This window comes from Punica granatum, unplaced genomic scaffold, assembly GCF_007655135.1.
Source record: "Punica granatum isolate Tunisia-2019 unplaced genomic scaffold, ASM765513v2 Contig00427, whole genome shotgun sequence".
In the NCBI taxonomy this organism is placed as follows: domain Eukaryota; kingdom Viridiplantae; phylum Streptophyta; class Magnoliopsida; order Myrtales; family Lythraceae; genus Punica; species Punica granatum.
This window is the reverse complement of record NW_022204340.1, coordinates 39,090-61,993: the sequence shown is the minus strand read 5'-3', so window position 1 is coordinate 61,993 and position 22,904 is coordinate 39,090. Positions and strand designations below refer to the sequence as shown.

The following is a 22,904-nucleotide window of genomic DNA, read 5'->3' as shown; positions in this document are numbered from 1 at the left end:
CAGTTTTCGAATACCTTAATTCATGAAAGGCCATATATATTTCCTTTCCTTCTGGTTCAAATATTTCAATCTTACCCCCACCAGTTTAGTTAAGCTTAGATTTGTTCAGTGGCTCGATCTAATCCAAGCAAACTCAAATCTTAGAGTAGAAACTCAAATGATGACACACAACTTTATAAAAAATATTATTAGAAAAATTCCGGAGAATAACATGCAAAAGTGATAGTATGTTATTATCAAGTAATTTACGAAAAAAATAAAGTAAAACTGTTCAAAAACCATTTAATTAGAATCTAAGTAAAATTCGACGAAATTTGTGTAATTAACGTATCTTGCCAGTGATTTATTAGAAATTTAACTAATTTACTATCAAATAATTTATTTCAAATATGTGCTACTTTATCGATCTATACATAATTAGTTTATATCGAGGCGTTTTACTACATTAAATGATATAATTTACTTGGTCATTTTGAAGGAGATTGTCCCCTACATCTTCTCAGTTGAGACAGTGATCTTTTCAATTATATTGGGGTCATGAATTCATTATAAGGAAATATATATCAAACTAAATAAAGTAACACATATAGTTTCACTAATAAGAATTAATCTTAAAGTAATAAAGGCACATGTAACGTACTATGCCTATTTGTCATAGTCAGCGTATTATTTAAGCAAGTCTTTCCTTGGTCATGGATGGCCTAAATCATGTGGTTGCATGGACTACGTCGAGTTTGTTACATTCTTCTCCTGAAAAAGATTCTTTTTTTTTTTTTTCCTTTTTTTGGGCCGCCCCGGGGGGAGGTTGGGTTGGGTTTTAAATTCTCTTTAAAGATAAAACCAGGAGAAGGGAAAAGGGAAATTAGGTTTAAGAGTTGGCCAACCAAAATTAAAGGATTTGCTTTAAAGTTAACAAAAATTTAAGTGAAATCATGACGGGGGAAGACCCATGTCACTTCCAATTTCATGATGTTTATATGGACATGATAATTGTCATTTTCCATTAAGAACTTTCTAATTTCCTATTTAATGATATGACCTTTGGCCATATGGATACATACATAGACACACATATTATTTGATTTTTATATAAGATTCATTAGTCCCTGAGGTAAGACAACCAATTCGATGTTTCCAATAAAGATGGCTCCTCTTCATGGTAAGATTCAACTTAGTTTAACTATTCACCCCTAAAGAAACTTTTTTTTTTAACTAATCTCATGGACTGAGCCTACTGTTGACATAGGCCGACGTGGTGAACTGAGCCTATTGTTGGCCTACAAAAATAAAAGAAATGTTTTTTTCATTTTGTATTAAATGGGTCAATGGAATGACTAGATTTGGATGACACAAGAGAAGCGTCTGCCTAATTCTTTTTTACGTATATTATGGTATTAAAAAGTTTTCATTTGCCTTGACTGATCTAGTTTGAGTCTGATCGATTCACTGAAAAATAAAACTCACTCAGCATGAATTTTTTTTATTCATGAGACTCGAATCCAAAAAATTTTATTTAAAATAAATAAGTACTAAGCCATTTAAACCAATTAACGCCAGTTCTGCTTTTATTTTCGTTGGGGGTTGAAACTTTACCCTCCAAGAAAATGTAAAACCTGTGTTGGACAATGGATTCATAAGCTTCGGGTAAGGCAGATTATCAGTGTGCTGTCTCTAGGTAGATCATATTAAAGAATTATTTTGCGTGCTTTTATGCAAAAACACTAAGCAGGGAAACTTAAGTTTAAGGGATGCTTTTTCCAATTGAAGGAAAGAATAATTGTCTGGCCCATGTTTGATAATTCACACGTCTCTACATATTTCCACGAAGTTTCTACTCACACGACAAAGTTATGCTACTCCAAAGGGAGAAGGGAATATATGGATTTTGTTTCCTTGGGAACTTCTTTTTTCAGTTTGCACTTGGATCTAATAGAATCAATGAAGATTTATTTTGAGAAATCCTATATGCACGAAGGTCTCATATGATAGGTGGAAATGGAATGAAATGAAGATTGTTTTGCTCTATCTGCTTTTATATATATATATATATATATATTAGTTTAATGAACTATCCTTCTGAGTTATTTGCTTTATATGTTAACACTTTAATGAGTTAGAACGATCATTCCATTTAAAAAATATTTTTCTTTCAACTTGATGGAATGTTAGTTTCTTAAAAAAAAACTTAAACTACCCCATTCCATCATTTCTTCTAGTATGTTTTATATGCATCATATATTTTCTTTTGATATTTTGTAATCTAAAAATATAATATTTAGAATTATATCTTAAAAAATAAGTTCTTCTAATGAAACATATTTCATATTTTCTAATTCAACCTAGAAATCAATGTTTTCTGTCATTATAATCACATTCTAATATACAAAATTCCGTCATTTCTTCTAGTATGTTTTATATGCATCATATATTTTCTTTTGATATTTTGTAATCTAAAAATATAATATTTAGAATTATATCTTAAAAAATAAGTTCTTCTAATGAAACATATTTCATATTTTCTAATTCAACCTAGAAATCAATGTTTTCTGTCATTATAATCACATTCTAATATACAAAATTCCGTCATTTCTTCTAGTATGTTTTATATGCATCATATATTTTCTTTTGATATTTTGTAATCTAAAAATATAATATTTAGAATTATATCTTAAAAAATAAGTTCTTCTAATGAAACATATTTCATATTTTCTAATTCAACCTAGAAATCAATGTTTTCTGTCATTATAATCACATTCTAATATACAAATTCATTTCCATTCTCGTGCATCAAACTGGACCTAAAGGATTCACAGAATGGAATTAGTGTAGAATAGAATTAGTTGTGAACAAAATCGTAGGAGAATATATATAGTTAAAAATCTGATATAACTATTTTTTGTGGTTGTAGATAATATTCTTTTTCGGATAAAATGGTATTAAAGACCGTAAACTTTTATATATATATATATATATATATATTCGGTAAGTAAAACTTTTATATTTAATTGACCAAAGAATTCGGAAAATGCAACTGAATTGAAAATCAAAAGACGATTATACTCCTATGTAAAATATTAATTTTAATAATCCATAATACAAAAACTTAAAAGAAAAAAGAAAAAAAGAAAATGTAACAAAAAAAAAAAGAATACAAAATGTAACTATAAAATTACGATTTTAAAAGAGGGTGTAACATAATAGGGCATTCGTTCACCTAATAATAAAAAACTTTTAGATTTGATATGCATTATAAGACTGCCATACTCCTTTATTAGTTATTATGATTTTTATTTCATTATATATATTAAGCCCACGCCCCTTGTAACTTAAAAAGAAATGATTTTAATCTTACAAAAATAATTTGTGACGGATGAGAGCTGGTCGAGCCATTTGTGAGGGAGTTCGAGTTAGTGTTTAGAACTGATGAAGCGCGATAACAATTAAGAGATTTGTCAAAGTTACGCTATCACCTCCTCTACGGATGAGAACCCCTATGTAGTATTTCTAAACCTTCAACACGATAACAGTCGAGACGCAACAAATTCCATTATACGTGTTCGACGCAACAAATCAATTAGACCCCTTGCAAGTCCTCAACCATGGAAAATAAGAAAAGAAATTGCTATCTTCTTATTAGCAAACACGGAACAATAATTCATATTCAGTTTTATTCGCATACTCAATCCGTTTCCGTCCGGATCCACTTCACATTAATATAATCCGATCACTGACACATGAAACAATAACTTTAATTAAAACGTCAACCAACTGCATGGGCCCAAACACTGTGTTTCAATGTGTTTAATTTCCTTGGCTTAATGATATCTAATAGTTATGTACGAACGAAGTAAGGTGAAAAGAGGTTGGTGTCATGTGTGTTTTCTGTCAGTTGATCCTTCTGGCATTAAATTGATTCTCATACTTATGCGGTTTCTGCTTGGATCCATTAGAAAACCCATCGGAAAATTACCCTTGAACTCCTATACAATTACCCTTGCGATTTTTTTAACTTTAAACTATCTTTCGGGCACATTTACCAATTAATTTTCAACGAGGAAAAATGCACCCCATCCAATTAAATTTTCTGTCAAGTTAACTGCACTTGCATATGTATCATCCAACTAGCAATACAATATCCAAAGAAAAAGGAAAAGTTTAGATGAAAGAACAAACTATAGATATACCACGTTGGGAAATTGAAAAGAGAACGAGCCCACCTACCAAATGCCAAGGCGGTCATGGTGGCCGACTTGGATCTCTGACTTGGGGTAAAATTCTTAGGACCAGTTGACTACAAAATCAATCGTATGAAAAAATTTTATACTTGAAAAATAATGTTTTGTACGAGAAGAATAATATTTTGTAGACCGATTATTTTGTAAGAAACGTTACTCTCCTCATATAAAATATTATTTTTCAATTACGAAAACTTTTCGTATGACTAATTTTTCAATCAACTCGTCCTACAAAATACTCCTGAATTGGGCTGAGGGAACAAGTTGAACAGCTCCGACCGTTCCCTTGTCAAATCTTTTCTTTTTCTTTTTATTTATTTTTTGCTTTTTTCTTTTTCTAATTTTTTCTCATCCCCGATCTTGCACTGGTGAGCGAGATACGCTCAAGTGCTGTTAAGTCGGACGGAAAATTTAAACGGAAGGTATCTCTCTCTTGATGATAGTTGATGGGTTAAATCTATCCACAAAAAAAAAAAAGTTTAAAAATGTGTGTGTGAGAGAGAGAGAACCTATTCTTGCTATTAAATTCAATGAGACAACCTAATAAAACATTTTGTTCTTTGGCCCCGTCCATCACAAGGAGTAGGAGAGTATCCAATGTTTGCATGGACAGATCCAAGATGGATCCTTCAAATTTTGTTTTCTGTCTTTATTGACAAACTAATGGAAGAGCCCCGCTTGGTCGAGGCAATACCTACTTTTACGACTCTATCACTCCGTATGGTTTCAGAGTCGCGGTTTAAAATTTTAACTTTAACTTTAAGTCAATGCACTACACAACAAAACATACTTTTCCAAAATCAAACTGATGGACCCCATATATTATTCAATATACAATCACAGACACTACCCAATACACTACACAACAAAACTGGTGGAGTCCACAGGTCCTATATTTTTTTTTGTCTTTTTCCATAATCAAAATCAAAGTTACAAATTCAAAACTTTAACTCTGAAATCAAATGCACTGTATATATTCTCATAATGAAAGTTGTTTAAGGTCTCATAAATCATCTAATATTAATATTTAGTTCGATAGTTTTATTCGTAACGAGGACATAAGTAAAAATGAAAACAAAAGAAAACAATAAAGGATAAAGAAGAAAAGGAATAATAAAAATGAGAAAAGTTGAATGGAGGATTTCGAACACAAGATAATAGACGCAATTTAATCATATCCCTCCCACTACAGCATCAACGAACTTATGTTCACTTCTTACCTTTTAAAATTTTTACAATCACTTTTGGAGTCTAAAAATTAAATGTAGAAATATGAAAAGTCCATTGTTGAGATGATATCAAACTTCTGAAATTGCCGATGTGGTACAACATCAATAGCTCGACCACTACCACCTATAGCCCCTTATGCCCTGGTCGACGGACGTGCTACCTTCATCATCTGAATTGAAGCCTCCGACTGCACGATATTGAGGAGCCAAAATTAAATATCTAGTAGATAAAAGATGTGCTCATAAATTGGATTTCTTTTTTTTTTCCTATTATTTTGCTAAGCTAGTGGAGCAATTCTTTTTTTTTTTTAGTGGGAAATTAATGGAACAAGTACTTTTGGGAGGAACTAGTGAGACTGAAATTTAGAATTTTAAACCGAACATATAGAGACCACACCCACTATTAAAGTTGAATTATGTTTCAGTTGGCAAAGAAGAAAATGGTCCAATGTATATGGTTCTCCATCTAATTTATTAGCCCCCTATATAAAATCACTTGCTGGAACCATAACCCATATACTTCCGAGTTTATTTCAATGTGATTCGAGATGGAAATAAACAGGAAGACAATGCTCTGTGAATTATTCCCCGAGATTTTTATTGGATATATCCATCAATGAATATGCATCCATCGAATAGAACAGTATTGGGTAAATAATGCTACAATCAGAGAAGAACATTTCAGGGGAAAAAAAAAAGGGAACCGATAAAAAAAAGAGTATGAAGAGTATGTTTTGCTAATATCGTTACTACCTGATTGATATAGAGGTCGGAGAGTATGATCAGTACCAATAGCCGACCCATGAATTCGGCTAAGTCATGTAAAACATGGAAAAACAAATCTGGATCGAGAATAACATGAAATCTAGTAATAAAATCTCACTTATCAGTTGGGGGGTTTGGAAGGTGGGGGGGACAGGCAAGATAAACTTCAGGGGGCGAAATGAAATTAAGCTAAAGTTACGACAGCCGTTCGATTCGATCTGCCTGCATCGCAGGGAGAAACGGGTGAAGGAAGGGAGCGGACGGGGCTGATCTCACCCCTGTGGGGCCCCAAGGTGGGGTGTGACATCACAAGAAGACAAGGCGACAGCTGGCGGGCCCCACCCACCAGAAACAGATCGCACACTCCCAACAGCTCCCTCCAAAAAGTTTCTCACTATTCAAAATTCAAACCTCTCTCTCTCTCGTTCTCGTCTCGTCTCGTCTCGGGACAGATCAGGTGTCGTTGGGTATCGTATTTGATCGTTGTAGAAAGTTCATTTGCGCCCCTCTTTTTCCAACGATAACACATAAAAGGGGGGCAAAGAAATCCAACTTTATTTATAATTATTAGCAAATACCGAAATTTCTCGTCGAGTATGTTTCGATCAATCGCATCTTGTTACGACGACTTACGGTAGAAGGACTTTCTTCTATGGTTTCATTACTTTAACAAAGTTTATAAGTGATGGCAGTAGAGTCAGCGTGGAGAACCTTAGCAAGTGTTGCTTTAATAATCTATCGTGCGAGGATTATGTGATGAATCGTAGAATGTCCTCTTAGGAAAGTGTTTCTTTGCATCTTCCATGGAAATCACTTGAAATAGTACTAAAGTAAGTGGTAATAATATGATTTAAGTTTATAATGATAGTATTCGATCAATAATAGTCAAGCATGACACTTCGAGTCCCTCGCAAGTGGTCATAATATGATTTCTTGATGAGTATGTCTTTTGCAGCTTGTTAGAATGACTTTTGATAGATGGACTGATCTTATCGAAAGAATATGATAGACGGACTCAATGGCCGTTGAATAAACATGGAGAACATGAGCAACTGTTGCTTTAATAGTCTTTATAGCATCATGCAAGGATTATGTGATGATAATGTGGAATGTCCTCCTAAGAAAGTGTTTCGTTGCTTCTTCAACCACTCGAAATAGTAATATAAGATTTTAAGTTTAGTACGACAGTATTCGATAGTCAAGCATGACACTTCAAATCCTCTGCGAGAGGTTTAAGTGGTTCCAGGCATCATGTCCTAAATACCCGTATTGCGGGAAGAATCTTACTTATATATATCCTTTTCGGTTTGAAAGTTACTGATTCATAGTTATGGAAGGCCCTAGCGCTAGCATGGAACTTTTGGTGATTCATGGAGTAGGGGTGGTTTGTCCATGATGGCTCTCGTGCCCGTTTTTTAGAGGATCCTTCGATGTCGGGATGCTATCCCGTTCTCTTAAACTATGATACTGATACACATCTTTACATCTTGAAATTTTTTTTTAATGAAAACTTGACACCCTTATATAGTTTCGAAAAGCATTATGCACGTTGCATGAAGGCGGCTCATTATCCTTTTCTGAAACTTGTAAGATCTGTCAGAGTCCATAAAGAGAGAGGGTATCATTATCTTGTTTCAAAACTATATGATGTCTATTCTTCTCTCAACTACAGAGCATGTTTGTCGAATTTACTATTTAGCCTTAAGAAAAGCACTATATAAACACATAGATCGAATTAGATTAGTTGAAACCCGTTGAATTTTCGAATATCAAGGTACAGATCAAAAAAAGGAAAATAAAAAAAAGAGAGAGAAACACAAGAGATTCAAAGGCGGCTAATTGGGTTGTATTGATTTTCAAGGGGGCAAAGCTGATCTTCGATATGTAAGCCCAAATTTGTCTGTTGTGTCAGGCCCAAAAATCAATCTTGGGCGGAAGCCTATGGAAATTTTTATTCATTATGGGCCAAAAGACGCCTCTTGCTTTGCCCTATTATTATTATTATTATTATTATTATTATTTTGGGTTCTCGCTTAAAATCAGAGATCTTCAATGCAGAGATGAATATACAGCAGAAAGATTTCTTTGAAACTGAACCGCAAAACATCCCTAAAAAAAAAAAAAAGAGGAGGGGAAACTTGAAAGGGATTTTAACACTATACATATCCCATGGTTTGATTTTTTTGTAAAATTATCCCATGGTATAAAAAATACATAAAAAAGCTAATGATTTGTATTTTGTTCTAAATCTATCCCGACGTTAAATTTTTCCATCAATCATTGACGGAGTTGCTGACATGCGTTAGCAATATTTCCATGTAAGCGCCGTTAGACATAAAGCCTAGCCATGTCAACAACTCCATCAATCATTGATGGAAAATTTAACATCGAGATAAATTTAGAAAAGAATGCAAATCATGTGCCCTTCTACGTATTTTTTAAACCGTGGAATAAATTTGCGAAAAATGTCAAATCATGAGATTCGTGTTAAAATCTCAACTTCAAAGACAATCCCAACTTCAAAGACAAATTCCACAATGGAACGCCAAATTATGCTCCATAGTGACACGTTAGTTTTTTCAGTCTTTTTAATATTAAAGATAACATTTTGACCCAGAGATCTTTCAAACCACATGTAAGTATAATAAAATTGGAGAGTCGCTTACATGCCGATGGCATAACGTTGACGTGTTTATAAATTAAAACATGCTTACATGTTTATGACGTGTCGCTAACATGCCTGGCTTATATTAGACTAATCTAATATAATGTTGATGTATTTTTATGGTCCAGTTCGGTGATGTGGCCATGATGGGTGATGTGGCGAAATATGATTAGTACATGAGGTGGGAAGATTCGTAAACAGTGATATAATATTATAGGTGAAATATGAAAGACTAAAAATATCATGGGTAAAGTATATAAATAATGGACGGATAAAATTAAAAGTCGGTGGGATTTAATAACTGAAATTAATGTTCTATTTCTAAGTAGGTGTTTCATGGTAAAATCTATCAAATTTAAAAGTAGGAAGCCCATAAAACTTATTGAATTTTATCTAAGAGAACGGTTCCATCTTTGAAACTCACACACATTATACACACACACACACACACTGGTTTCCATTTCTCAGGTTAAAGTCTTGAATGTCCTGTCGGTATTGGAATTGATTTCCGGCAATTGGTATGGTTTAGTCCTTTTTCTCACCATTTCGGCCTGTTTATAAGGTGTTATGATTCGGTTTGCAAGAATATTTTTTAATAATTGGTAAATAATACGTGGTTCTCTCCCTATGGCTCCAACAAGAGGTTTTGGAACAAATAAGTTGAGGAGATAATTTCGTCGCCCGAGATGCTATTATTAAGTTTTAAACCTCTATACTATATATATAAAATCCTCCCCACATAAAATATAATTTATCAGTTATGCCACATCTTATTAATTTTTAACTTTTTAAGTAATTTAATGTAACTAAACCTTCTTTTTCTTCTTTTTCCCGTTGTTCTCTCTCTCCCTCCCCCATACTCAAATCTCTCACTCTCCAAATCTCTCTCATACCTATACTGGCGAAAGCTCGTTTTGAATTTTCATCGTCATTTTTATTTACCATGGCAAGCTTAATCATCATACCCAAAAGCAATTTGGCGCAATTAGACCCCGTACCAGCACAATGCACAATTAGTTCGTTTCTGTTTTTGTCGTTCATTTCCGTATAAACTATTATTATCGCTATAATTTTATCGATAAATACATAATTTTACATAAGTTAAAAAGAAGATGATCATTAATTTCAATATTGAATAAATTACTCAATAAAAGTAAAAGTAAAATTTGCAGAAAAAGTCCCAAAGTTTTCAACAATTTGACTATCGATCCCAATATTCTAATTGTTGCGAAAAAGGGCATGTGGTTTCAAAACATTGCTAAAATGGGACTCCTAAATAGTTATTTGTTTTCCCTGACTCCGATATGTCAGATTCATATATTTGATAGCTGAGATGAGACACATCTAACCACCCTAACCTTCGTCTGTGGAGGCCACAGTCAAGGTCCCCGGCTCTTGGACTCCTTTTCTCCAGGTCTGGGTGCCTAGTAATTCATACAATCGTTTCCTATGTCACATGCTGTAGTGATGCATAATGCCAAATTTTTAAATATTTTCATAGTCATAAAATTTTTCTACAATACATTGTCATTTAATGTTTAAATATGGAAAAATGGCAAAAAATGACTAGATGATTAACACAGTTCCATATTGGTTAAATTTGGAAACCATGGTCCTTTTGTTTTTTTAACAATCGAACATAAATCTTAAATGAAGACCAATCATCAAGACCTTTCATGCAATTATAAAGAATGTCTATGGTCAAGTACTTTTAGGTTTCGTTTGGAAGTGCAGTGACAGTTATATATACATGTTTTTTTCTACTGATTTTTAAGCAGAAGCAATGTTTGGTGAACTATTTTAAAATCATAATTTGGTTAATTTTAGCGATTGAAAATGTAATTTTCTCAGTATATATAGGTGTATATAAAAACTGTTTCTGCTTATTATCATTCTTTATATTAAGCATTAATTTTAATTTCAGAAGCCCTAAAATTGTTACCGCCCAAAAACTTTTACTTATTCTAAAATCACTACTTATTTTTCAGCACTTTTATTTTAGCAACATCACTTTCAAAAAAAAGTTTTAAAGTGATTGCACCATACATATAAGTAAATTATTTGAAATTATAGTAAAATAGCATAATGTTAAGTAAATTACACGTCTTTCGAGTAAACTACATGTTTTTTGATACATTAGCTAGGTAAATTACTCAAACTTCTTAGTAAGTGACTTACATTTGAAGCAAATTAAATGGATTTCGAAGAATATTACTTAAATTATTAGTAAATTACCTGGATTTTAAAGGAGTTTCACATAAACTTTTTCTAAAATATCTAAATGTATCATGCCACCAATTTTGATGATTGCACCATAGAATTTCTCTGCAATTATATCCCAGAATAAAATGTTTTGACTGGAGAGACAAAAGGTAAAGAATGGTGAGGGTAGAGAGAGCGGAGAGAGAAGGGATAGAGGGACGGAGAAAACAATAGAAGAGGCGAAAAAGTTATTTGGTATTTAGTAAAAATCTGAATTTACTCCATTATCATTTTCATTTGACAGTATTTAGTGATTATTAATATAGTAAGGTTATTTTGTAGAGGAAAAAGACACTTTTGATTATCAGCATTTCTCGCTTTAGTCATTTTAGTGCCAAACCTTTATTTGTTGCTATTGCTTTCCTTAACCTTTTGCATTTTCGCCGCTTTGATCCAATAGTTACATTTTCCATTAACTTTGTTGACGTTGTAATTTTTAAAATTTTAAAAGTAATTTTTAATGTTTCAATAAAAATAAAGCAATTGATACTAAAAAAAGAAAAAAGAAGTGTAAATTGCACTGGTGGTCCAAAAGATTTCATGAATGTTTCAAGTTGATCTAAAATGTTTTTTTGGTAACTTGTTGGTACAAAAAGTTTCAAAACCGTTTCAATGTAGTACATTCCGTCAATTGTCCATGACGCCATTAACATTTTGTTGACGTGGCGCGTCTTATGTGTCACTTTTGTTACGTGAAACCAATCATAGTGCACCACGTCATTTAAGAGAAAATAAAATTTGAAAAAGTCCAATAAAAATACAAAAAAATACAAAAAATAGAAACTATTTAAAAAAAATAAAAAGTATTTTTAAATTTTAAATTTTTTAAAAATAATAAAATTATTTTTAAAAATTTTAAAAATAATTAAAATTTAAAATAATAAAAATTATTTTAAATTTAAATTAAAAGTTTAAAATTATTTTTGGAATGATTTTAAAAGTTTTAAAAAGTTTTTATTTATTTTTATTATTTTTCTAAATTTTTATTATTTTTTAATATTTTTTTATTGTTTTCAGTATTTTTATTGGACTTTTTCAAATTTTATTTCATCTTAAATGACGTGACACACTATGATTGTTTTCACGTAACAAAAATGACATATAGGACGCGCCACGTTAGCAAAATGTTAACGGCGTCAGGGGCAATTGACGAAATATACTACATTGAAACAGTTTTGAAACTTTTTGTACCAATAAGTTACCAAAAAAATATTTTGGACCAACTTGAAACATTCATGAAATTTTTTGGACCACCGGTGTAATTAATCCAAAAAAGAAAGAAAACAATAATAAGGAGAGAGACACTAGAGCCAGTCCCACGAGCCACTCACCCTTCGACGATGGTTGACGATGAGTTCCGACTTTGCTAGTGACCACCATTAGGAGTGGGTAGCCGGTGGGGGGCCCACACCCATGACTTCTCCGGATTTAGGAGAGGATCTCCCAGATCAGAAGAAATCGCGAGTTTGGGGTCGTCTTAGTCTGCCACACTTATCACCGATGATGATCGCCAGTGAGTTTAGATTTCGCCGATGACCCCATTCAGGGATGGGTGGCTGGCGGCCCCCCTCCCAATTACTTTTTTTTTAATTATTTGTTTTATTTTAATTTGAATTTAAGAAAATTATTTTTAATTTTCATGTCAGCAAAGTTATTAACTAAAAAAATGTAACCGCGGGACTAAAATGGCTATAACGTGAAAGGTTGAGGACAAGATTAGAAAAAAAAAGGTTTATGACCAAAATAATAAAAAAGGTTAAAGGTTGACGAGCAAAATTGTCTTTTTTCTTTTTGTAAAATGTGAAAGCGTATTATTAGGAGAAGAGAAATTACAAAATATCTTACTTCTCCAGTTTGAAACACATAACAGAACATATAGATGACACTAACATTTGAAATTAACACAGTCTTTCTAAAGTTCAAATTTTATTTTTTAACCTAGTTGGGTTCAATTCTTGCTAATGAAAGTTTCTATATTTTTTTATCGTCCATTCTAATCACTTAGCAGGCCATTAGCCTTTTTTAAAAGGAAAAAGGAATTAATTTCGAATAAATGCATGGATTTTTTTTAAAAAATATGGTCTGTTAAATTTCTTTTTTAATACATGCATGTATTTTGTGGTTAAGACAATTTGATGAGGAAGTGAAGATTAATGTCGATAAAAATAAGTTAAGAATTTCTCCTGATCTTATCAAAAGAAACTTATAATTACATTTTTTATGCACAATTTATGAACTAAGGGCTAATTTCTACCCGCTGCTCTTAAAATATCTAGCATGTTACTTGTTGCGTGCACTGCTAAAGAAAAGGACCAGAGAGTAAAACCGGAATGTGGTTAGAGGCATGAAGATCACTTTCCTTAAGGTGATTATCGCCCTCACTATGAAGAGTTTGTCGCGGGAATTTCAATTGCAATATTACCTTTAGGATACAACACGACCGCTAAGATCTTCATGACGAGAACGAAGATCTCTTATCGGGGGAGAAAAACAGAGAGAAAAAGAAAAGAGGAGTTTTATAACCCCTCTTGTGTTTGTTTATATAAGGAGGATTCGTGCTCTTTTGCATGAGCTATATCATTCCACACACGGTCACAACTTTTCAGAAAAATGAACGTCGCAGTGTTGCAACGTTCAAAAACTAAAGTTGCAACTCTGAGTATACTTACTATGGGCAGTAGATTCAGTTTTGCAATGTGTGAAACCGAAGTTGTATCTCCGAGTATATTGGCTTTGGGCAGTACGCTCCGGGTTGCAACACCCAAAAACCTAGAGTTCCAACTCCGAGCATTTTGAATTTCTTGTGCGAATTCCAAATTACTCTTTCCTCTCACAAGTCACAATCTACAATGATAACGTGTCAAAATAGAGACATGGCATACTTGCATACTATATATGCACAGCTCTGTAATTGCCAGAATCATTTTACTCAATATGATTCTAATTGAATCATCTTCGGGTAATCTACTCTCTCTGTATTTTTTTTTGGCCTGATTCGGGTAATCTACTTCAAAGTTAAAAATCCTAACCATCCCAGCCTATGTGACCTTTCCGTGCCAATTCCTTCTTTTGCCGTGATAACATAGGCGGTGGCTGGCTCTAGCTGTATAGCCTTGAGGCATTCAATAATGGAGGGCTTGGGCTGGCCAATGGTCGATTCGGTCAAATGGTTGACCTGGTAAGGGCCGGTAAAATAGAATCTTGGAGGTGATTAATAATTACTTGAGCGACATTATATATATATACACTTTTGTCTACAGTACTCAGGAAAAAAAAACTTTTGTCTCCTAGAGATAATCAATTGACTTTGCCTTTTTTTTTGCGACTTTGCTTGGTTTTAGGCAGCTTAGCTTGTTAATAAACACATTTGAAAAGTTAGAGCATCGGTCAACCTAATTTTAGTATCTTGAGGAAAGAAACTAATTAAATTAATCACCGGGAAACCTCATAGTTGATCATGCATTATAAGCGAAGAATATATTCTTCTTGACCCAATTCTAAGTAGGATATACATGACACACACAGATAGATATATATATATTACTGGCTATATTCTAACATCTTGTTTGGATTGAAAATTATGAAAGATTATGAAGGGATGAGTTATGAAGGGATTATAATAATTCATGTTTGGCTTTTAAAATTTTTAAGAGGGGAGGATCATAGAAGAATAACTAATCACACCATAACTCTTCATAACCTTTATATTTTAATCCCACTAATCTGATTATTATGGAGGGATAAGAAGATAAACCATTGAGAATTATAAAAAATAATCAAGGGTCAAGATCTTTTTTAAATTCACACACCATCCCACCCCAACCTTTAAATGAAATTTATCTAAATATAGGTTATGGAGAGTTAAATAACTCCTCTATAACCCACCCCATCCCATATCTCCATAACTCTTGGACCCCCGAACTTGAAGTATCATACTTTCACGCAATTCACAAATATCAACAAGCAATCGATATTTCACAATTAAGGGTGTAGTACCCACCCCATCCCACCCTTCCATAACCTTTCATAAGATGCTATCCAAACAAAGTGTAAATTAGAATGCTGACTAGTTCCCGATATATATATATATATGTATATATATATATGTATATATATATATGAATTAAAAAAAAAGTCGTCGACAGAAACTACAATATTATTGGTAATGAAGTTAATATTGAAACCTTGCATCATGTGCATGGAAAGCTACTGGCTTTTTGAAGCCAGAATATCCGATTATAACGCCGATTGTCGTTGTTAACTTAATTGCACCCAATAATACTGGTATTCTTAAATATTAATCTGTCTGACTTTTGAGATGTAGGTACATTTCTTTTAGAGATCAGTGTGCACATCATACAAGGAACGAAGCTGCGTTGAACTTTTCCCCGGAGGAAGTCTTATCCCTTTTTTTTTTTAATTCACAAATTATGGGAGCGTGGACTATGCATGGAGTAATCTATATCACATAATTTGTGGATAACTATTTTATTATTTGGTTATAAATGAGATGGGTGGTTTTACTGATATAGGTTGGTTAATGTAATCACCGGTACGGTGGTCTAGTAGTTAATATTCAAGCGCTCCACTTGAACATCACGAGTTCGAACCTCACTGAAGACGTAGAGCTCGTCACTATGTGTGTGTATTATGGGATGACAGTGGCTGGCCAATAATGCTTGATTCAGTGAGCCTTGGACTTAATCCATTAGTGTGTTGGTGGGACTGTGATGATCAAGTTGGGCTAAAGTCTCAGCGAGTTATGGCGAAAGGAACATTCCGTGGTGGTTCCCTTAATTGGGGCAGTCACAGTGGGCTAATAACCCGACCTAACCTTTTTATCTAGCAAAAAAAAAAAGGTTGGTTCATGTAATTCACTACCTATTCCTTTTAAGCAAAATTAGTTTCAGATTCGAGTCCTGTAAATTGACAAAATCCACGAATTAGGAGAGCTTCGCCCTAGCAATCCGACTTGGTCGAATCTGGAATATTAGTTAGGACCCATTAGGTATCAAAATACCAAATGAGCAGGCTCAAAAACAGGAATGAAAAAATAAAAAGATACGAAAAGTTTCACTAATAAATCGAATCTAAAACTTCTAGTGAGACTTTATGTCGAATGCGAGAGGGACTGCACCGATGGCTCCTTCTATATGATGGTGAGGTAGGTTGGGCCATAATTACGTTTCTACTATATTATTTCCAAGTAAGTGGTGCTCAAGACGTGAACGAGTATATGAAAGTAAAATGATTCTTTTAATTGCAACAGGAACCAATGCGGCAGTTATTTTATAACTTGTTTGAATTGCTGGTTATGGAGAGTTATGGATAAATGGTTTATGACGGATTACAATACAAATTTGTATAATAATTCCATATAACCATCCTTAACCCACAATCCAAATATGCAAAGGCAGCAATAATCCTTCAACATCGTATTGCGGTGCAAAGTATAGAGATGGTATACACGTACTCATACGAAGACCTAAATATATATTGATTTCTGGCGGTGGCACTTCAAAGTTCAAAATATCTTAAGACAATAACTTATTACAATCTCGATCCTAACAAGATTCGAACACTACAAGAAAACTGTTTATGCTGGAGACTGGAGATGGAACTTTTTTGCCTCTAGCTAGTTTGAGACAGAGTTGCGGAATAAGGTCGACGAACTATGAGGTCTTGATCGGAGGAGCAAATTTCCTTACTATCTAATCCAACATCTTATTAGTCGATGGTTCATATCTCACCATGACTTTCAGTGATATAATTGCTTCTAATAATTTATTTGTAGAGAAAGGAGGTTTGATACAGTGACACAAATTGTCAACTTAAAATTAAGAGATCTCGAATTCAATCCTCATTAGTGAAACTTCCATGTCCTTTATTTCGCTTTCTCTTTTCTCTTATTAGGCCTTAGTACTCTCTTATAAGAAATTAAAAGAGTTATTTCCTGCAAAGTTCTAAAATGCATACGATAAGAAAGTAATTATCCTAAAATGCAATTGTATCATTTTAATTATTATCGATTAAAGTGCATATTTATTGACTTTTCAAATAAATTTACATTCATATCAATGATTGCCCCTTAGGAAAATCATAGAGAAAACTCCAACCTATAAAAGCAATTTTGAATTCGGCCACCAGGAAAAAAAAAGCTGTTTTTAATTTTTTTCCTTCTTTCAGTTTTTTGCCCCTTACCAAACTCATTTTTTCTGTACTTAATTATCTAAGTAAAAGTGATGAAAATGGCTAGAAAGGAATCCATGGGAAATTAATTATTTAATTTATCTGACAACTGTGACAACATATGCAATTTCGTTAGCTTTGACTGTTGAGAGAATAAGATGCGCAAGCATTTTAACACTTCAAATTTCATTTTAAACATAAACCTGTCAATATATATAATATAAAATTTCAAATTTCATTTAAGTACAAGAAATCCACAAATACATATTCCACTATATAAGTTTTGCAAGAAGAAAAAGACATCTCTCGGATGAATCACTCGAATTCATTTTCATCAGTTACAGTGCACCCATCTCTTCCTTCTCCAAGTTTTTATATTATTTATATTTGGTCTGGCCTGTCCTCTATTCTCCTCATATGTTTTTCCATTACCCATATGATTAGGGGTAAACGGATAAAATACTATGGAATTCTTATCATCAGAAAATAAAGAAAGTAGATACATGCGATGGAATATATTAATATTTTGACAACAGTAGTAAATATGATTAAATTGATTTACTAATGAGATTATATGTACATGGCAAAGCATGAGTTGTAATTTAAGTCGCATTAGGTGTATGAGTTTTAAAAGGATTATCAAGTAAAACACTTTTAATGATTTGTAACCGAAAAAAAAAAATTAAAAGCGTAGGAGTTGTCCTACTGATATAAACCAAACATAAAATCTCCTACTTTTATATCGAAAGAGAGCATCACTTCCGATTATCACTATCACTGTACTGAATAATAACGTACCTTTCACTATGAAAACACGGTTTAGTAAAGAAACATATTATTAGCTTGTACAATCAATTCTATTACTGCATTTGCAATAAATAATTAATATGATGAAGTATATACATGAGTAGACTATACAAAGAGGCAAAAAATGTAAGATTTTATTAGTGATGAACATGCAATCATGGTGGCAAAGTGGTGCTGTTCTTTATTTCTTTCTCTAAGTATATCACCTTCATTCAAAATAAACTGCTTGGTTATATTCACAAGATCTTGTTCTACATCAGATAATTAATTAAGAAACAACATATATTTAATTGCAGAGTAATTAAAATCGCATATATTTATAGGCACGAGTTCGGATGATTTGCCTCGAATTCTTGCCCCTCCTTCATATGTGTTAATTTGGAAAAATGATCCTTAATTTAATATTTTCCTCAGTCACCATCACCAGATTTTTTAAGAATAAGCTTCAGTTCTGTTGAGTGTATATGCAATTTTGCCTTACATCCCAACATATAGTACGCGCAATTTTTCACCAAATAGAACATTTACTCTCGTATAAATTAACTATATATATATATATATATATATATCAAAACTACTATTTATATTACATAGAAGAACTTAAGTTCCATAAACCAAAACCCTATACATGATTTATAGAAACATGACTTAAAATGAAGTATGATATGTTCTCGCCTGGTAATTTTAGAAGTTGCAGATTTAATTTCTTAGTGGGACTGCCATGCACTTTTATTAGGCTTTTTATTCCCTTCGAAGCTCCGAAATTGCAAATTTATTTTGTTTACAGACAATGCAATTTGTTAATTGTACTACTTATAGTTTGTAAGAATACACGGGGACTGTCCCGTTGGTAATAGGTACAACTCATCCCATGAAATGTTCCCGAGCCATTGTCAAAATCGAATCTCTCATTTTATGATTTTAAAATGTTTCGTTATGGAGGATTAGTGCGATAATTAATTGATTAACTAATCAATTTTCCTTTGATTCCTTCTCGTATAAATAGACGCCTGTCCCAGAAGCCAATTCACTCGTGCCTTGAACAGACACAAAATTGTATAAGGAGAAGGCATCAAAGAGAAACTTTACTGCAAGTTCTCCTTGATTTATTTTCTTCTTTTTTTCTCGGATTTTCTTTCGTAAAATATGACGAGAATGCGTTCGAGAGTTCTTGTGCTGGTGTTGGTGGCAGTTCTCGTTGGGGTTTGTAAGGGAGGCGAGTTGAGGAAGAACTTCTATCGAAAGACCTGTCCCGATGCCGAGTTCATAGTAAAGAATGTCACTTGGAAACACGTCTCAAACAATGCAAACATCGCTGCAAAGCTCCTCCGCATGCACTTCCATGACTGCTTCGTCAGGGTGAGTGCGTAAGATATATATCTCCTTCATTTTCGTGATATATTTATACCTAGAGGTCACTTTCATACACGTAGTAATGTTACATTTTCCAGGGGTGCGACGGCTCAATCCTGATAAACTCAACCGCTAGCAATACTGCCGAGAAAGACGCTGGTCCGAACCTGAGCCTGGCAGGATATGACGTCATCGAGGACATAAAAGCAACCCTTGAAAGTACTTGTCCCGGGATTGTATCTTGTGCAGATATCCTGACTCTGGCTGCTCGGGATTCAGTCTCCTTCCAAGTAAGTTTTGTTTATCCTAAAGAACAGAGTGAACAAAGAATTACACAACTGCAACTGATGTAGTTTTCTGGGCTCTGCGATTGCTCAATGTAACGAAAATGTCGATGTTTTCAGTTTAAGAAATCAATGTGGGAAGTTCTGACTGGCCGAAGAGATGGGACGGTGTCTAGAGCTTCTGAAACACGCGGCAACCTTCCTCCACCATCCTCCAACTTCACCGCTCTCAAGAGCAGCTTCAAGAACAAAAAACTCACTGTTCACGATCTCGTGGTCTTATCAGGTATATGTGCCTTTATTCGTACAAATCCCATGATCCGTTTCGTATTTTGTTTTGATAAACGGATGTACCCTAGAGCCTCCAGGGACACCGGTTGATCAATAACTCGATCATTAATAGTAACTGGTCTATATTAGAACCTGGTTGAAAAGGTAGGGCAGGACATCAATTTCATGCATGGGAATTATATTTATACCTGCTGATTAATTATGGGTTCTGAATCTTCTGATAGCGGAAGGGGGTCTATTGTGGTGGCACGAGTCACCAATTCAAAATCAAAATGCTTCGGATTTGATTTTATCTATTGGAACCTGTCGTGTTCCCCTTTATCGCTTTTCCTATATTTTTGAACTTTCTTATAGCCGGAATGATGGGTTCTAACTGTCTACTCAAAACTATAAATAGGAGGGCACACGATTGGACTTTCTCATTGCAACTCGTTCAGCACCCGCCTCTACAACTTCACTGGGAAGGGCGACCAGGACCCAACTATCGATGCTGAGTACGCCAAAACCTTAAAAAATATCTGCAGTCCCACTGACACCACCACAACCCTCGACATGGACCCGGGCAGTGGCACCGACTTTGACAGCGACTTCTACACTGGGCTCCTGAAAAACAAGGGCTTGTTCACCTCGGATGCCGCCCTCCTTACCAACAAGGGCGCCCGTAATATCGTGAATGAGTTGACCAGCCAGGCCAAGTTCTTCACTGAGTTTGGGCAGTCGATGAAGCGGATGGGGGCGATCGAGGTTCTCACGGGGAGCGCCGGGGAGATTAGGAAGGTCTGTGGCAAGATCAATTAATAATTTGTTCTACAAGAATTTTATAATGTCAATTGTTTTCTTCATGGGACTTATTGTTGATTGTTAGAGAGAATAAGAGTAGGAGGCTGTACTATGTCTCTCTTAGGGTGTGTTTATTTCAAATAAGTATCTAGGTCTTCGTATTAGGTGCTTATGAGTTTGTTTAGACCTAAGGTGCTTAGGTCTTCACCTTATTCTTTGTTGAGAGTTCTAATTTCTCCTTGTAATGGTACCATTTTTCAGCTCAATGTCATATATGTATGTGTTTGTATTTGTTTATAATGTGAATATGTTAATGGATGGATTCAGTAAGGTCTCTCCCTTATCTCTGCAAGTCTCTCTATTATCCTTTTCCTCTGATCAATAAAAGTTCATGGGGATATATCTACATACTTCGAGTTTGCCGATGATTCTTAAGTGGTTTCACCGTACAACGTCTGGTAAAAGAAAGATAGATTAAATTGCAATAAACAGAGGGATGAGTGTTAATCACATGAGTAATGTTCATAATTTTACTAACTGTAGCAGTCATTACCGCATGCTTATGAGGTAGTTTCTTTTATGCTTTATATAGTTGGCAAAATGCATGGATATAATGCAATGTAGAAACCTATGACCGAATTAATATGCTGGAATGAGCCAACGACCATGACCAAATTTCCAAATTTTCTAAAGTAGAGTAGGGTAGACTAAACATGAAAAGTGTCATACTGGGATTGCTTTGAAACTTAAGCTTGATAATTTGGTACAACAAATAACAAAGAGTGTATTATCCAATTAAGAGATGGAAATACCCTCAACCTAAATAAATTGTTACAAATCAAAGTATATATAGATTCAACTTTGTAACTATCACCTTATTCATAAGATGTGATTAAAAAATGGAAATATCCCTTATTTTTAGTTTAAATATGATACGATACGATTTTAAATAGAAGAGAGAAGTTCAAGTACAATAACAATATTGTCTATTTGATTATCCGCTATCTCGTTGTCTCTTCCTAATCTGTTAATCTCACGTTCAATCACTTTATATTTTTTTTATTTCTCTTTCAAATTTTATCTGCAGTTCTACCCTTAATTCTTTTTCTTCCTCTTTCAAGTTAATCCATTTTATATGCATATTGGAAAATATCATTATAGTTGGACGGGTATTTTTAGTATTTATATATTTGGAAATTCTAGTGTGCTTGGATTACCACCGTGGTATTATGCCCACGGACCTCTCTTGTAAGTGGAGGAAAAAGAAATATCTTTGTACACGTGACGACATTTCTATAGAATAACAATCTTATACCCCTATTTTATATTTTATGCTTTGGCGTATACATATTTCATCTAGAGCCATGATCGCATCGCTCAGGCCTCTCTGCTCGGCCACGGAACTCCTTCTCTTCGGGTAGCGCATCAGCTCTCTCCCAGTACTCGTCCTTTGTCGTACCATCCTTTCTTATCAATCTGATGCAATCTACTCGCCCACAGATTTATGCCCACTGTATCTTCAGTGGAGGCTCTGTCTTTGCAGAGAAGAAGATGACGGTGTTCTCGAGGCACATTTGGGTGCCTTAGTGCCTGGGTATATATGTAATTATCATGTATTTATCTATATATACTATAGCCTTCTCTTTATTTATATATTTATTTATTTCATTTTCTTATTCTGCATCGGAGATGAGAGGTTGGGCAAGGGAGTAGAGGCAAGCGGGTGGAAGGATGCGAGAGATTTCGATTGGGGGGAAATATTAACTGCGTTTGGTTTCAAAGTGAGATTTTAAAATCAGATTTTGATTTTGAAAAAGAGTAGTATAAATGGGGCCTATCATTTGACTTTATATGAGTTATTTTGTTTTGTTATGAAAAAAAGTGATATAAATGTGGCCCACTCTTAAACTTTGTATGAGTTATTTTGTTTTGTTGTGTGTATAATTAGGTTAAAGTTGTGATTTTAAAATCACATTTGCAAATCAAATAAGCTAGCTTGATTATGGTTTTTGATCATTGAACCTTTTTTAGCCTTTTGTTTTGA

At 33.8% G+C, this 22,904-nt stretch overlaps 1 protein-coding gene across 1 annotated transcript; it reads left to right on the top strand.

Annotated features, from left to right (window-relative positions):
- Positions 1-19,204: 19,204 nt before the first annotated feature.
- Positions 19,205-21,151, top strand: LOC116190371 (peroxidase 39-like). Its single transcript, XM_031520056.1, has 4 exons — positions 19,205-19,511; positions 19,604-19,795; positions 19,910-20,075; positions 20,478-21,151. The coding sequence occupies exons 1-4, from the start codon at positions 19,299-19,301 to the stop codon at positions 20,876-20,878; spliced, it is 972 nt and encodes a 323-aa protein (XP_031375916.1). The 5' UTR covers positions 19,205-19,298; the 3' UTR covers positions 20,879-21,151.
- The last annotated feature ends 1,753 nt before the right edge of the window (positions 21,152-22,904 follow it).

Bases quoted from the DNA above. Each gene is read 5' to 3' on its own strand.
- LOC116190371 (XM_031520056.1), top strand. From the start codon at position 19,299: ATGACGAGAATGCGTTCGAGAGTTCTTGTGCTGGTGTTGGTGGCAGTT. The intron at 19,512-19,603 runs GTGAGTGCGTAA...TACATTTTCCAG, and splicing joins TCCATGACTGCTTCGTCAGG to GGGTGCGACGGCTCAATCCT. The intron at 19,796-19,909 runs GTAAGTTTTGTT...CGATGTTTTCAG, and splicing joins GGGATTCAGTCTCCTTCCAA to TTTAAGAAATCAATGTGGGA.